General features: G+C 50.1%; 6 protein-coding genes across 6 annotated transcripts; 3 read left to right on the forward strand and 3 right to left on the reverse strand.

Moving 5' to 3' along the window:
- Positions 1–1,679: 1,679 nt before the first annotated feature.
- Positions 1,680–3,495, reverse strand: AKAW2_70571A (tetratricopeptide repeat protein; the record flags this gene model as incomplete). Its single annotated transcript, XM_041683168.1, has 6 exons — positions 1,680–1,710; positions 1,994–2,058; positions 2,237–2,543; positions 2,654–2,747; positions 2,809–2,848; positions 2,902–3,495. The coding sequence occupies 6 exons, from the start codon at positions 3,493–3,495 to the stop codon at positions 1,680–1,682; spliced, it is 1,131 nt and encodes a 376-aa protein (XP_041547455.1).
- Positions 3,496–4,516: 1,021 nt separating this feature from the next.
- Positions 4,517–5,454, reverse strand: atp4 (F1F0 ATP synthase subunit 4; the record flags this gene model as incomplete). Its single annotated transcript, XM_041683169.1, has 4 exons — positions 4,517–4,542; positions 4,601–4,823; positions 4,904–5,358; positions 5,424–5,454. 4 exons carry the CDS (start codon positions 5,452–5,454, stop codon positions 4,517–4,519), a joined length of 735 nt encoding a protein of 244 aa, XP_041547456.1.
- A 236-nt stretch (positions 5,455–5,690) lies between these two features.
- Positions 5,691–7,459, forward strand: noc4 (ribosome biosynthesis protein NOC4; the record flags this gene model as incomplete). Its single annotated transcript, XM_041683170.1, has 2 exons — positions 5,691–6,355; positions 6,424–7,459. The coding sequence occupies 2 exons, from the start codon at positions 5,691–5,693 to the stop codon at positions 7,457–7,459; spliced, it is 1,701 nt and encodes a 566-aa protein (XP_041547457.1).
- A 292-nt stretch (positions 7,460–7,751) lies between these two features.
- AKAW2_70574A (uncharacterized protein) lies at positions 7,752–8,696 on the reverse strand (the record flags this gene model as incomplete). Its single annotated transcript, XM_041683171.1, has 1 exon — positions 7,752–8,696. One exon carries the CDS (start codon positions 8,694–8,696, stop codon positions 7,752–7,754), a length of 945 nt encoding a protein of 314 aa, XP_041547458.1.
- Positions 8,697–10,433: 1,737 nt separating this feature from the next.
- On the forward strand, positions 10,434–11,147 carry AKAW2_70575S (GPI anchored serine-threonine rich family protein; the record flags this gene model as incomplete). The annotated part of the gene is made up of 2 exons (XM_041683172.1): positions 10,434–10,580; positions 10,641–11,147. 2 exons carry the CDS (start codon positions 10,434–10,436, stop codon positions 11,145–11,147), a joined length of 654 nt encoding a protein of 217 aa, XP_041547459.1.
- Positions 11,148–12,341: 1,194 nt separating this feature from the next.
- AKAW2_70576S (uncharacterized protein) lies at positions 12,342–13,977 on the forward strand (the record flags this gene model as incomplete). The annotated part of the gene is made up of 3 exons (XM_041683173.1): positions 12,342–12,423; positions 12,938–13,069; positions 13,139–13,977. 3 exons carry the CDS (start codon positions 12,342–12,344, stop codon positions 13,975–13,977), a joined length of 1,053 nt encoding a protein of 350 aa, XP_041547460.1.
- Between the last annotated feature and the right edge of the window lie 612 nt (positions 13,978–14,589).

The following is a 14,589-nucleotide window of genomic DNA, read 5'->3' on the forward strand; positions in this document are numbered from 1 at the left end:
TCATCCGATTTTCCGAGCATTCTTCCACCTTGTGTCATCACACGAACCGGAAGCCACTTCAGACGGAAAGGTCATTTTCGCATACTATACAAAACTCCCCACGGCATTATTATAACACATCGAAAAGGACACAATTAATTTGAGCTCACCCTACCACAGGAAGAAGAGCCAACTTCAACGCTTCGTGCACTCTTCTTCTTTGTGCCATCACACACCCAGAACACTATTCTGATGAAGAGATAACCTTCGCACACCATCCTACACTTCCGACAGTGCTACTCCAGCACAACGAAAGAAACATGGGACTCCAATAACAGTTCCAACCTGAACCAACCGACAGAGAAAACAACATCCACTAGACTCGTCAGGTTACCTCGTTCCTTCAGTCAGCTCTGAAGACTTTCCAGAACAACATAACTACAACTCATACAAGACACTCCACATCAACCTCGACAGCGGCTGAGCAACAGCAATTGGCCAGCTATACTTTTATACAACACATGGTCTCATGTTGATCAATTGTTCTTTCCCCTCTTCAGTAATCGCCTCCACAATTTTCCAAGAAGGCATCAGTACGACGCTAAGCGAAACCACTCCACATCAACCTCGACAACAGCTGCTGCGCGGAGTCAAGTGGCCAGCTATAACGTCAAACAGCACACGCTTGTCACGTCTAATCTCTTTCCCAAGAACAATCATCTCACTGAAAGGAGGAACATCCCCAGCCTCCTTTCTTGAATCGTTTTCACAAACTTCCAAGAACACAGATTGAGACATTTCCCGCAACACAGTGCATTTAACTCTCAACAATGATTCCACGGAGCCAATTGGCCAGCTACAATTCTGCACACGGCTGTTCTGTTCATCCAATATTTACTGTGCTTATTTGGGTGGACTAGTATATGTGCGTACCTCAGGTCATCATGTATATATAATGTATTATTGGTTGATTAATGCATTTTGTTCAGGAAGTAAATAGTACTACGTAACTTCCTACCTACTTACTTACCCTAGTAAGTGGTCTACCTTGTATATAAATATGCAACGTGACGGGTGAGTCTAAAGTAATGTATGTTACTGGGACCCTTGCAAGCCCACGAACGCAAACAACATGATGCGAAGCGATGTTATGCCATGCACATACACGTTACTCCATGCAAGGTACTTTGTGGGTCCTGAGAGGAGACAAAAGAGGAAATTGGGGTGGGTAATGGTATAATGATAGCGATTATTCGCTCTGCTTTGGTGGCTGTGGCACAGGCAGAGTGGGTATGTATGCATGTATGTAACATTAGAAGAAAAGTCCAAGAAAGGAAGTAGTATGAACATCCGGGGGAAGGGAAGCAAGCAAAAGTACGCTCTGAGATTGGGTGTCAGTAAGGAAAAAAGATGAGGCTGGATGCTTGGGTCATCATCATTGCCGTTCCCTTCATGGTGATGGTAGCGAAGAATGGAAGAAAATTAATCGGCAAAAGGTAGTAGGTAAGGAGGTCTGTGTCCCAGAGCTGGGATACGAAGTGGGAAGGAGAAGGACGTCTGGGCCGCAAGAAGCCGGCTGAGAAGGTGGAAGCATTCTAGCCTTCGCTTCAGCTCGGTCCAAAACGCCATCGTCATCTGATGGGACGGTACGGATGAAAGGTCGTAGTAACTAGAAACAGCAGGTACACAGCCCTAGCGGTTCAGTGCGGGTTGTACTTGTCCTTCCATATCCTGTCGTTGAACAAGATCATGTCAGCCTAAACTCCAGAAACCCGCTGATGGGGGGGAATGGGGCTGTGGTTGGCGGAGAGCGTGACGCTGGTTTGCATGGCGCAGGGAAGCGGAAACTCCGAGCGCCTATCAATGCATCCCGCAACAACACCAGCAAGTGAGGAGAGCCGGGTGCAGAGCGCTGGGGTCTGAGGCAATGCTCATCACACTGGCCCCGTGGAGGACCCAGAAATGGGCATCAAACAATGAAAATACGACGCTGAATAGGGATAATTTAACGTACCAGGAATTTCCCACTAATTTGTTGCCTTTCTCTTCGGCCAATCGGTAGTATTTGGCGGCCGTAAACTAAAACATGGCGTTGCAAGTCAGTCAACTGCTCATACAGATGATCAGATAGCACCGACGGATCCAAAGAGTGATGCGGGCTTCAGGCATTGATGCCCGAGCTGCGAGGCCCTCAGGACACGGGCAGATCATGTTGCGATAATCATCACGAATGAACCATTACGCAAACAACACTAACCTTGTCCTTTTTCCCGCCAAACCCTTCTAGGTAGCACCAAGCAACCTCGTTCATCGCGTCGGTATCACCCAGGTTGGCTGCCGTTTCAAAGTATTGTCGCGCTGCGACTGGGTCTTTCTTGACGCCCCAGCCATTACGGAAGCAGTTTCCCAGCTCGAAAATAGCCAACACTAGCTCTCCCTTGGCAGATCCGCCCTTCTTGATGCCGGCCTGGAGCGCCTGAGACTCTATCGATGCCGAGTTGGACGCTGCGGCCGAGAGATACATGACGGCTCTATCAGGATCTGGCGAGCAGCCCCAACCATGTCTATATCAAGCCCAAATCAGTATCACGTAGCAATAGTGTTCATCGAATACGCAGACAACGATAAGAGTCGGGCGTAAATGGAGCTCAACAAAGGTACGGTTGCTACTTACCGGAGCGCTAGCCCATAGAGCACTTGACTGAGTGCATTGTTGGCACCGTTAGGGTCCGCCAGGTGCTCAAACATCTTTGTCGACCGTTCGAGTTCTGTACACCAGGTGTAAGTGACTGAGCAAGCGGACAGCCGAACCCCAAGTTATGCCCATACCTCCAGCTTCATGAAGTCGGATCGCTTCTTGTACATTGATCTATGCCACAATTAGATAAAATGCATTGAGAACAATGCAATCTGACCACTTACATCCCCTTCTGGATCGTTTATGCGGCTCCGACTAGAACTCCGCGACCTCGATGGCGCGCCATCCAATCCGAAGCCTGTCGGCGAAGTAGGCGACAGACACGAAGCTCCGGCTTGCGGGCTGCGCTGTGCTAGCATCGTGGCCCTCTTCTCCCATTGTGCCTCCCTTTCTTGCTCATCGCCTCTATCACAATTTATCTGCGGAAGGTCGGATGGGACGTTGACTGATGACGAGCTGGAATTCCGCGACCCCGAGCGATCCAAGTGCAGCAAGTGCGTCAGCCGTCTTTCTCCGCGCGGGCGCGTTGGTGAACTTGTACCCGAAGACTCTGAGGGAGCACGCGAGCGACGGAACGGATTCAACGATTTGCGATGCGAAGGAGAAGGAGGAACGGGTTCTAGATATCGATCGTCGGGGTGATCGGCATCTCCGTCGAAGACAGGCGGACGAATCACTTCTTGGGAGGTTGTATCGGTTCGAATGAAGGTAATCTGAGGCACAATCCTCCCGGAGGTCGTGGGAACGGCACCGGACGCATAGTGGTCGGCCGTGTTGTTGAGGGCGTCCTTCTTGTGAAGTATCTCGCGGAGCGGCATTGTTGCGCGGCGGCTTATCGCGGAGGGTGGATACTCAGCGCCACAACCGTAAAGAAAATGGGGAGAAGATGATGAGGAAAGGAATCGGAGAAGACAGTTGGTGAAAGGGAATCAGAGCTTAAAGTAACAGACGCTTCAGCCGTATACAAGGATGGTGGCAGGGCACAGGCGCTGAGTCGAGGCTGTGAACTTTGATGATGGATTCCCTGTCATGGTTATTTTTATCGTTCCTTAAATCACAGCCAAACCACGGTTTGGCTGGTGTCTTGGCCTCCGCGGCGGCAATTTCTTCATCTTGTCATGTCACACATAAAGACTCGAGCAACTGCGCCTGGCTGATTGGTTTGACGCTGCTGGACGAGCGTTGTGAATTGATGGCGCTGGTAGTTGTAGATGCTCCACACGAAACCCCTGGTTAATGTCCTGATTGATGAATTCCCGGCAACTGAAAGAGCGTCCCTCATTGTTCCCTCCAACAACCACAACCGCAGTTGTAGGGGTTTCATGACCCAGTAGAAGAAAGAAGACGGATTTATTGATAAAGAAATCGATAAAAATATTGAAGACTGTCGTCAGCAGAGGGCTTTCGTCAGCCCTGCAGGGCACAGCCCAGCTACTCCACCACAGTGTTGGCTTGTTGATGCATCATATCAAACAAATAGCATAATCCCAAAACAGTCACCCTGAAGCCACCACATGATTCAACTGCCGAATAGCAGAGGCATGTAATACAAGCCTAGTATGGAGTAGTAAGTAATAACATACATTGGATGCTAGAAGTGTTTAAATACGTGGAATTACAGTTTGGTGCGAAACATATTCCTCCACGGCAAAATAACGGGAGAATGCACAAATTCAACCATCTAGATCCATACTGGCTTTAGACCGAGTGATTTAGGTCTAGCTACTCGGCTACACGTCTCTTAAACGGACCACATTTGGTATTGGTATGTCTAACGACAACAGGAAAGATCTTTAATTTGTACATAGGCTGACGGCGGGGCTATTCATGCTAGTCCATTTACTGGGCCTTGGAGGACATGATACCTAAAATAATTGTAAGCATCGTATCAGAAATCATGCGGCACACATGTGGTCCACTTACGCTCAACATCGGCAACGCTCTGCTGAAGGATCTGCTGGAGAACCTTGGGGTTCTCAAGCTCCTTCTGGATCTTGCCGATGACGCTCTCGGCAAGCTCACGCTGCTGGCGCTGCTTAACCTGGCCCTCGTAGCGAACCCAGGAGTCGAGAACCTGCTTGGCCTCGGCAGCCAGAGCAGTGCGCTGCTCAAGCTCGTAGGCCTGGGCCTCAAGCTGAGCGGTTTCCTGTACGTACCGTTAGCTTCCTGTATCCGCTAACCCGATGATATTTCGATCGGATGAGTGTGGAAAGGATCTGAATGTACCTTGGAAACAGCGAACAGCTGCTTGGTGAGCTCAACAACGCTGGAGAGCTCCTGAACGTTCTCCATACGCTGCTTAACGGCGTTGGTGTGGTCGGCACGGGCAGCGTTCAGGATGTCCTTGTGCTTCTGAACCTGACCCTCAGCCCACTCACGGTAAGCAGGGCCACCGTACTTGGCAACGGCAGTGAAGACGCTGAGAAGACAGAAAGCAGCAACGGTTTCCTCGTTCATAACATAGAGCTCGTTGCTGATGGCAGCGATGGAGATACCGGCAGCGGCAGAGAGGACGGCGGTCTTGGAGACCAGGGAGTTGCCAGGAAGAGCATCGATGATGGACTGAGCCTTCTTCTTGGGGTCCTCGGTGGGAACGTTGGAGGCCGAGCGAGACGCGGTCAAGGTGGCAGTGATGGGAGCGACGTTGCGCGTGGGAAGGGTCGGCCGGAGCCGGGCAGCACCTAGGGGGCGTTAACAATCATAGCCAGTTGATAAAGCAAGCCGAAAAGAGTCTAGTTCGGCATACCAAGGGCGCTCTTAGCCAAACGCGAAGCCATTGTAGCAGTGTTCAGACCTTGACAGGATGTGATGGATGAACGGAAATGAGGAGACTGAGGTCGGGATGGCGGTTGGGACGGTGCGGAAGACTCTAACCCGCTCGGGCTTAGCGCCAGTGGGCGGAAAAACCGCTAACCGAGGGATCTCCAAAAATTCATGGTTGATGTCGGAACTGCTGTGCTGCCTGTCGGTCAAGTCTCCCCGATTTTGCGCGATATCTGCAGTTCTATCGACCATGCCTGCCCCTACAACTGCAGCCGTCACCTCTAAGAAGAGGAAAAATGTCAAGTCGAGCGCCGTTCCCTCCTCCAAGCGCCGCGCAGTCGCTGAGACCGAGAGCCCCAATGCGATTGCCGATATCCAGCAGCTGGAAGACCAAATTTCCGAGTCGCGAAAATACTACAACAACATTGCGACCCTGATTTCCATGCTCAATGTCGATGGCTCGTCGAAACCGAACATGGCTGTTGCCGTGGCCCTTTGCCGGGTTTTCAGCCGATTGATCGCTGGTGGAAACTTGACGGAGACCAGCCGCGCCGCAGAGAATGAGAAAATCATTGTAGCTTGGCTGAAGGAACGCTGCCGGGAGTACCAGAAGCTCTTGCTGTCCATCATTCGCGAATGCGACTCCTCTTCTCAGGTCCGTATCTCCCCCAACTGGACAAATTCGTACGGTACTAACCCCCAGCAGATCAGCGCCTTGACCTTGTGCCTCTGCCTCATCAACGAACGTGCTACCCACCTCCCCGGCGACAACACTCAGGAATGGACATCGGGTTTGTTCAAGGGAGTTTTCGAGGCGGTTGTTGAAGCCCAGAATGGACAAGCGGTGCTCTCCGAATTTATCGAGAAGGCAAAGGAATTCGAAGACGTGCGGTACTACACATTCATGCAACTTGCGTACGTTCCACTTGCACAGAACCAAGAAAAATCCACACCAATCCACATCCACTGACACAATACAACAGCGAATACGCAGACACCGAACAACCATCCGAGACCCTCGACGTCCTAATCTCCATCCTCTCAGCATGCGATTCCGTACCCGGCGCGGAGCACGAATTCGAAAGCTTCTACACGGAATCCAGCAAGCAAAACAAAAAGGTCCTTTCCGTGAACTCGCACAAGAAACGAGCCCAAGACGCCTGGCTCGCCATCCTGCGCAACAACCTCTCCCAATCGCAGCGTAAAACCCTCCTGCGCATCATGGTCCACAACATCGAGCCGTGGTTCAACCGCCCCGAACTCCTCATGGACTTCTTAACAGACTCCTACAACGTCGGAGGAGCCACCTCTCTCCTCGCCCTCTCGGGTCTCTTCTACCTCATCCAAGAAAAGAACCTCGACTACCCCCAATTCTACCAAAAGCTCTACTCGCTCCTCGACGCCGACCTCCTCCACTCTAAGCACCGCTCCCGCTTCTTCCGCCTCATGAACACCTTCCTCGCCTCTACCCACTTGCCCGCCGCCCTGATCGCAAGCTTCCTCAAGCGTCTTTCTCGCCTCTCTCTCAACGCGCCCCCCACTGCCATCGTGGCCATCGTTCCCTTCATGTACAACCTCCTCAAAGAACACCCGACCTGCGCCTTCATGATGCACCGCAACATCCGCGACGAGGGGCTCAAGGCTCAGATAGAAGCAGAAGGCATGGACGATCCCTTCGATCCTACTGAGCCTGATCCGACCCGCACAAACGCCATCGAGAGCAGTTTATGGGAGATTGAGACTCTTCAGTCTCATTATCATCCTAATGTGGCTGCTATCGCGAACATCATTTCTGAGCAGTTCACGAAACAGTTCTATAACTTGGAGGATTTCCTGGATTACACTTACCAGGGTATGTTGCAGGGAGAGTTGGGCACTGAGGACAAGCCGTTCAAAAGGACGCCGGTGGTGGAGTATCAAATACCTAGGCGGATCTTTACCGATCGGTTGTTGGAGGAGGATGGTGGCCAGGATTCCGGTCCTGGAAGCTATGTCCGAGGATTGTGGGATTTTGCTTGATGAGCAAGGTATATATTGTTTATTTCTACGGCTGTGCCCTTTTTCTTAGACTTGACATTTTTTAGCGTACATAATTAGATTTGGCGGGACACGGATGGGTTCAAAGAAAAGTTATTAAAAGTTTCAAGTTTATCTATCTGCCATCAAAGCATGAATCACAATAGTTTGCGGTCTAATCTATAAGAACAATAATAGTGTCATAGGTCAACCTGACCGTGAGCGGCCACTATAGGAGATGATCAAATCTATCCAGGACCGTTATCTTCATTCCGCACCCAGATTCAGACTCGATCTACCTATGGTGCGCCGCAGGATTGTTTGGAGGAGGTTGCCGACTGCGATAATCCACCCTATGCATCCAGTCCCCCGCATACTCCGTCCAGTCCGGGTGGATGTCTGTGTATGCTGATAGAGGCATATACGCTCCGGCCGCTGCCGATTCGTGCCACGGTTGTAGATACGGTGATACTGTCACCATATTCATCGGTTGCAATGCCTGCCGTTCATGCTCTTCTGCCTCCGGGTCCCCAGGGTGGTAATCACAAAACACATCCAAGGCAAACACGCCGCGTTTCAAGTCATCGAAAAGCTCATCAGTAACTTTAATCGGGACTGCTTCGATGCTGGCACGCAGTTTGTTCATGATAATCTGTGCCTTCTTCCGTCTCCGCTTGCGGCGTACACTGACTTCGTCTTCCATTCGCTCAAGCAGACGCAGGATTTCTTTCTCCGATGTAGCATAGGTGACAGCATGCTGCATTCGTCGTGTGAGCTCATGAAGGTCTCCGGAGACTGCGCGAAATAGCGCATCGATCCTGGCTAATGTATTGGTCACTCGAGAGGAGAGTAAACGAGCGAACTGTCGGCCATAGATTCGGTCCCAGAAGCCTAGCCAGTAGTGTAGCCCAGTTCGAGATTTGCTGAGTCGTGTTATTTCGAGGCTAGCAATGACATTGCGACAAAGCGCTAGCGTATGCAGAGCAGTTTCTCGTGTATGCTCGAGCGACTCTTGGTGCGGCACAGCAGGTGACTGTTCTAGCGTTTGGTCGGGGAACTCGGCTGTCTCATGTCGGCCTTCACATTCTACTGATCGATAGAACCGTTGCGAGATGCTGGGGTCTGTTGTTCTTGTGGTCGACTGTGCTGGCTCAGCTTCACACACTAGCGAAGAGGACGCACTGCGCTTGAGAGAGACGGGCAAGGTCGCGTGTAACATCCCAAGCAGAAAGTGCAGCATTAAAGAAGATACCAGGTTAGAAAGGAAATGGTTTTCAAATTGCAGTTTCAAGAGACTCGAGTAACTGAAAACGCGAGAAGGGAAACTTTTTAAAGAAACGAGTGTGGTGTTAACGAGCGACTGGACAGTCTATGTCATTTGCTAGGAATAGGAAGGCAACAATATTACAGTTTTATGGCCGGAGAAACGAACATAAATGAATGAGGGAATAAGTCAAGTCAAAGTCCTTCCTCCTGGGGGTCTTAACCTGCTTTTCTTGTTCGCTGGATGGATCCATTATCCGCAGGGAAGGAACGAGCCTATCCACTCGGCGTTCAAAGTGGAAGCAACTGTAACTTCAGCAGAGAATAGAACAGGATGCATCCGGATAGTGCCTTTTTCACGTATCGCTTATCGGGAAGTGTATCTTCACAGACCGTTTAGGTCGTAGTTTATCGATGTGGATACAGACGAAGCTCAACTGCTTTCCGCTTTCGGTAACCGAACAATCAGGATCGAGTTTCACCGTTGCGATTCTCGTGGAAAACCAGACGATTGTTCGGTCTTTGATATTTTTGGAAACTCTGAACCCTGGTTCACTTCAGGAACCCGTCTCTGTCCTCTTTCCTACGGGATCGGGCATTTCTAGAGGATTTCTGATAAGTTTCCGTAGAACCATTGATTGGAGTGCGAAACCGAGACTGGCCGAGCTATCGGCACATGCTGCACTCCCGATTGACACAAATTGAAGAAGTTATGATGATGTTCCATCAGTCCATGCCCGATACAGTCCATCGCGTTCCTCGGGATCTACCCCTTGCAGATTTGAAGTCCGCCCACCACGCGAAGCTAATTTTCCTCCCCTGTGGATGGCAGAATAGACTACTCGATATGGTGCAACTTTCTGGGGAATTACGGCCTCAGGTTGGGAATGCACAAGTATGTAGAGCCGTGACATAACCGCCCTTCGCTCTTGCAAAATGAAATCTAAATCCATGAGCCTAGAGATATTGAAACGATTTGAATGAAGGACACATACTTGAATGTTCCGATGACTCAACATGTGGCGAGACACTTTACTAAGTTCTAACACGGCTCAAAGTAATCGGTTTGTCCGCCCTTGAAGCGGATGGGGGCAGGTGCTGCTGAGACAATGTATAGATATCTGCTTCATCTCGCGATCGTATTCAATCCAACTCGGAGAGATCCAGCTAAGATAGGCCGTTGGGCTGTCACAGTCCCACCCCTTGTGAAAGGCGCGGAGGGGAATGTAGAGCCTCGACTCGGTACTTCGGCTACATTCCTACACATGAGCCTGTGCCAGTCATGGGCAGCGTAGCCGGAATGCTAGTGCTCAATGCCGGCATGTTTGTCGCGCCTTTCACCTGGTATGCTAGCATACTCGGAGGTAAACAAAGCACGGGTAAAGGAGGGAAATAAAAGTCCATCGTCCAGCCCTGATGCCATTCACACCTCTGGAGATCTCTGTTCTGTACGAGCCACACCGATTTCTGGACGTTCTGGACGGTAGCTCTACACGGAAAAGGGTGAGTATAGGACATCGTGACTGTACTTACTAGGGAATCCCCAAGGTGTGTCAACTCACTGAGATCTTGCGGAGATCTTTGCAGGAAGAAGTGAACCAGTACTAGGGGAGTCATCATTGATAGCGGCTTGCATCAACCAGTGTTGCTTGCGAGAGTAACTGCATCTCGTATCTCTGATACCTGACCTACAAACATTGGCACTACGGCAACTATGCGCTTTACAGAGGCAGTTGTTGCTGTTGCGGCGTGTCTGGCTCAAGTCCAGATTGCCCAGGCAGCCTTGGCTTTCACGCATTGGCCGACTACTATTGATGCCGGCGCCCCTACAACCTTGAACTGGGACAGTGACTCTGATGCTGTACGATCCCTTCTTCATTCCTTGAGTATTTCTGGTGCACTTTGCTGATGACATTTCTAGCCTGTTACGATCACCCTGCGTAAAGGAGCAGCCGCAGACCTCGACACTGTCCAAGTCTTGACCAAAGATGCAAAGGGAGGCTCTTACACTTGGACACCTGACAACTCTCTGGAACCAGGCTCAGATTATGCCTTTCAGATCGACCAGGATGGGCAGGTAAACTATTCGGGGCTAGTGACGTTGAACAATGACTCGGAAAGAACCGCTGCAACTTCAGCTGCAAGCTCAACTACCTCCACACAGGAGACGACAACAGCATCCCAGACACAGACTACACCAACTCCTACACCCACCGACACTGCTCCCCGGGATGAAGTGAACAGTGTTTTGCCTGGCAACAATGCGACAACGAATTTCACATTGGATGCCAACCACGACAGTAACTCCAATGTTTCCAGTAAGAGTGCCATGGCGGCGGCAATGCAGAATGGTGGCGCACCTTTCCAGATGGTCTCTCTTGATCTGGTCCTTGGCATCGTGGCTATGGGTTTCTATCTCGTCTGTTGAATCTGACGTGGGAGGACCGAAGTCCTCAGTAGGTAGCATGAGCATTGGGATCTAATCGTCTATTTCAGTTCTGAGGTTCGGGAACTGCCAGTTATGTTGGCCTCAGTCATCACGACAAAATTTCTATTCATATGGTTCTTTTCTGTTTCGAAAACGTCCCATCCTTACCTTTACTTTTCCTTGGTGTGAGTCGCTCCTTTGGTCAGATTTCCTTTGTATATAATGAGATTTCACGATTATGGGTTTTTGAATGGTCAGGCGTGAGACGATATCTGAAGGCGGGAATAGGTTCGGTTGGATATTACGAGTGATGGGGGTTTCCCTTCAAAAAGGGTTTTCGATAGCCAACTTCTAGTTAGTGTAGCCAATAGCAAACAACGAGTTTATTATGTCATGTACAATGTCCACTAGCCAATCGTTGAACTGATTACAGGTCTGGAGTTGGGTAAATTTGTGTGCATCATCAATCGGACTGTTCCTACAAGTCATAATTGACAGTGAGGCTGGATTGTTTCAAGTAGGAAGATCGATGGGGGGAGGCGAACAGAGGGGATTGGATCCGAAAGACAGGTTTTGCTTCTAGCGGCCGTGGTTAGCGGCGGCAGTCCCAGGTCGGGCGCTACTATTCTTAATTCATCTTATTCATTTAATTATTATTATTATTATTATTGTTCTTTTGCTGCCAGGCAGACACCTCACATCATCAGACATCTCGATCCCTATTAGTGCCTTCTTTTCTTTTTTGCTGCCCAGCAGTTCCGGCTGCATCTTTATTAAGTGCGGGGATCTCTCTCATCTTCCCAGAAAATATTTATTTCTACTCGCAACTGACAGAGTCACCACCGGTCATTCCCTTTCAAACTCTCGGTAGTACTCGACTGCACCGATTAACCATACTACTGCCCCTCCCTTATCACTGTCCATACTTAGTAGTTGATACTATATATATATATATATCACTCAGCCTCTCGTCTCCTGTGAACCCTACGATATTCACCCAGTTGCGCGAGTTTATGGTTCGTGCTGCTGTCGACGCGGATCAGCGGGTAAAATACTAGTACATTTAGGTGCGTTGAGAGTGACCCAGACCCTGTCATTGTCTACTTGTTTCAGCACTTGCCGCCTTTGGCTTCTGCATCCATCGAGTTCAACTTCTTCCACCGCAATCTCGGATTTTTTTCTGATGTCTCGGCGATGAATAAGCACCATTCTAATCCTCATCACAATAATAATATTCGTGCTGCAGATCTGCAAACAAGCATTGATCCACTTCGTGGTATGTGCTGCGCTTTTTCTTCCCCTTCTTTCTCGTCATTTTGTGCCTTTCCATGCATCCCTATCATCATCTGCCACTTAAGTTCCCAATCTTCCCCGCGACGTGCTCGTTTGTCAATTCCGGGGTCAGAAAGTCTGCGGGCGCACCTTTTACTACTAGGTCTACTAGTATCTCGCCCTTGATTTGCTTTTGTACAATTCAGTTATTGTCTTTGGCGGTGTTCGTTTTGTCGATTTAAGTTGCTGGCTTGCTCCTTGCTGCGGCCCCAACTCCGGCTACGGAGTGGCATCCTACGTGGTCTTCCTTCCTCCCCTCCCAAGGGAGTAGGTTGCTGCTTGGATACCTACTCCGTTCCCTTCATTGTCGCATTGCCCTTTGCGGTTATTCTGCCTTTTAGCCAACATTCCAACCCTATCCGCTTTGCTCGGAATGGCCCGATTCGGTCGGGTCAAGAAGTCCCCTAAGGCAGGAACAAAAAATGCTGACTCGGACATGCTTGTGCTACCTACGTCAGATCCCCAACGAGCGCCTCGTGTGAGCTTACCACATGTGGAAACGGAATTGAACATGCATCAGTACAATGGCCTCTTTGAAATTGGTACCCCGGAGCGTCAGAAGGCATCCGCTGCGGAAGAGTCGTCCACAGGTAAGCATCTCCGCCCCCTCCCCCTTTCCCATGCCCTCGACCCCAGCTAATTCGTGTGCACGTGTGTAGAAACGGTAGTTGCCCCCTCACCGAACGGCACGAACGGTATCCACAATTCCATATCTGGCGATGTTCCGGCAACCGAATGGTCATCCGCCGTCGGCCACGCAGCGACGGGAAAGTCGGGACGGGTGATACACAATCTACAGGAGGAGGTTGCGCGTTTGACCCGCGATTGTAGCGTCTATCGCTCGAGGGCCGAGGAGACCCAGCGAATGAACGATGCGTTCAAGATCCAGGTCCAGAATATGACCGAACGACTCCGCAATCTCGAACAAGCGAATGAGACCAATCTGCACTCCATTTCACGGAAGGATAAGAAAATCGAAGAGCTTCGGTTGGAAATTCAAGGCGAAAAAGACCGGAGATCTCATGCTGAGGGAGAGGCTCGGAAGACAACTCAATTGATGGATGAAGCTCGAGACGATTTTCATCGGAAATGTGCCGAGCTCCAAGAAATCTCTCATCATTCTCGAACTCAGTATGATGTGCTGGCGAAGACCGGACAACGGGAACGGGCGGAACATCTGAAGAAGCTCAAGGTGCTCCGGGATGATTTTGTCGCTTTGAAGAAACGAAGTGACGAAAAAGACACTCATGTAGAGCGCCTGGACGAACTGATGGCCGAGAAGGATCGTGAGCTTGAGAGCAGCAGGCAGAAGTTCGAGGCCCTCTTCGCCGAGTACGAAGCCTACAAACGCACCCAGGACGAAGAATTGAGATCCCTGATTGAAAGCGGACGTGAGGGTGAGGCCAAAATCAATGCGGCCCTTGCTGCGCTGCAAGAAACCCAGGGGCAGATGAAATGGGCCATTCAAGTCAAGCACCAAATCAAGGATGCCGAATAAATGATACCCCCCTCTCCAATGACGATTCAAAGGAACGTACCTGGGAAAGCTGCTACTGGGCAGAATACGCTTTGGGCTACCTACGCAGCTTCGATTCAATGGCGGGTACATTGATCTGGCATATTCGACTCAATCTTCGTCCCTTTTATCGGCGCTTTTATGCCTTCAGCACGGAGGTTACTGGCCATGTCTGCGCCTGGACAGCGAAGACGGAAACCTTCCGGCTGTGGCCCTTTTTAATTTTCTTGTAATTTCTTTTTTTTTCTTTTCTTTTCTTTCACTCTTTTGCTTTTCCTTCCCCTCTTCTTGTCCACCTCTCTTTACAACTCTTTCTCTTTCCCTTCAATGTTTCTCTTTTCTCTCATATTCACACTCCACAGTATCTCTGGAAGAGATCTGGAGTTTGGGATTGCTCGATACCCCGGAAGAATAGACCATCATGTCCTTGCGTGTCACCCTGTGTTTAGAGTGTTCGGATGACCAGAACGGCAGTATCCGTGTAGATATACTTTTTTATTCTTTGCATGTCAACAATGCAATCTTACAGTAATGCAAAAACTTCCTATGTGACGGAACTCTCCTTTGAAAGGCTTGGGACGGCCTCTTCCTGTG

This window comes from Aspergillus luchuensis, chromosome 7 (assembly GCF_016861625.1).
Source record: "Aspergillus luchuensis IFO 4308 DNA, chromosome 7, nearly complete sequence".
Taxonomy (NCBI): Eukaryota; Fungi; Ascomycota; class Eurotiomycetes; order Eurotiales; family Aspergillaceae; genus Aspergillus; species Aspergillus luchuensis.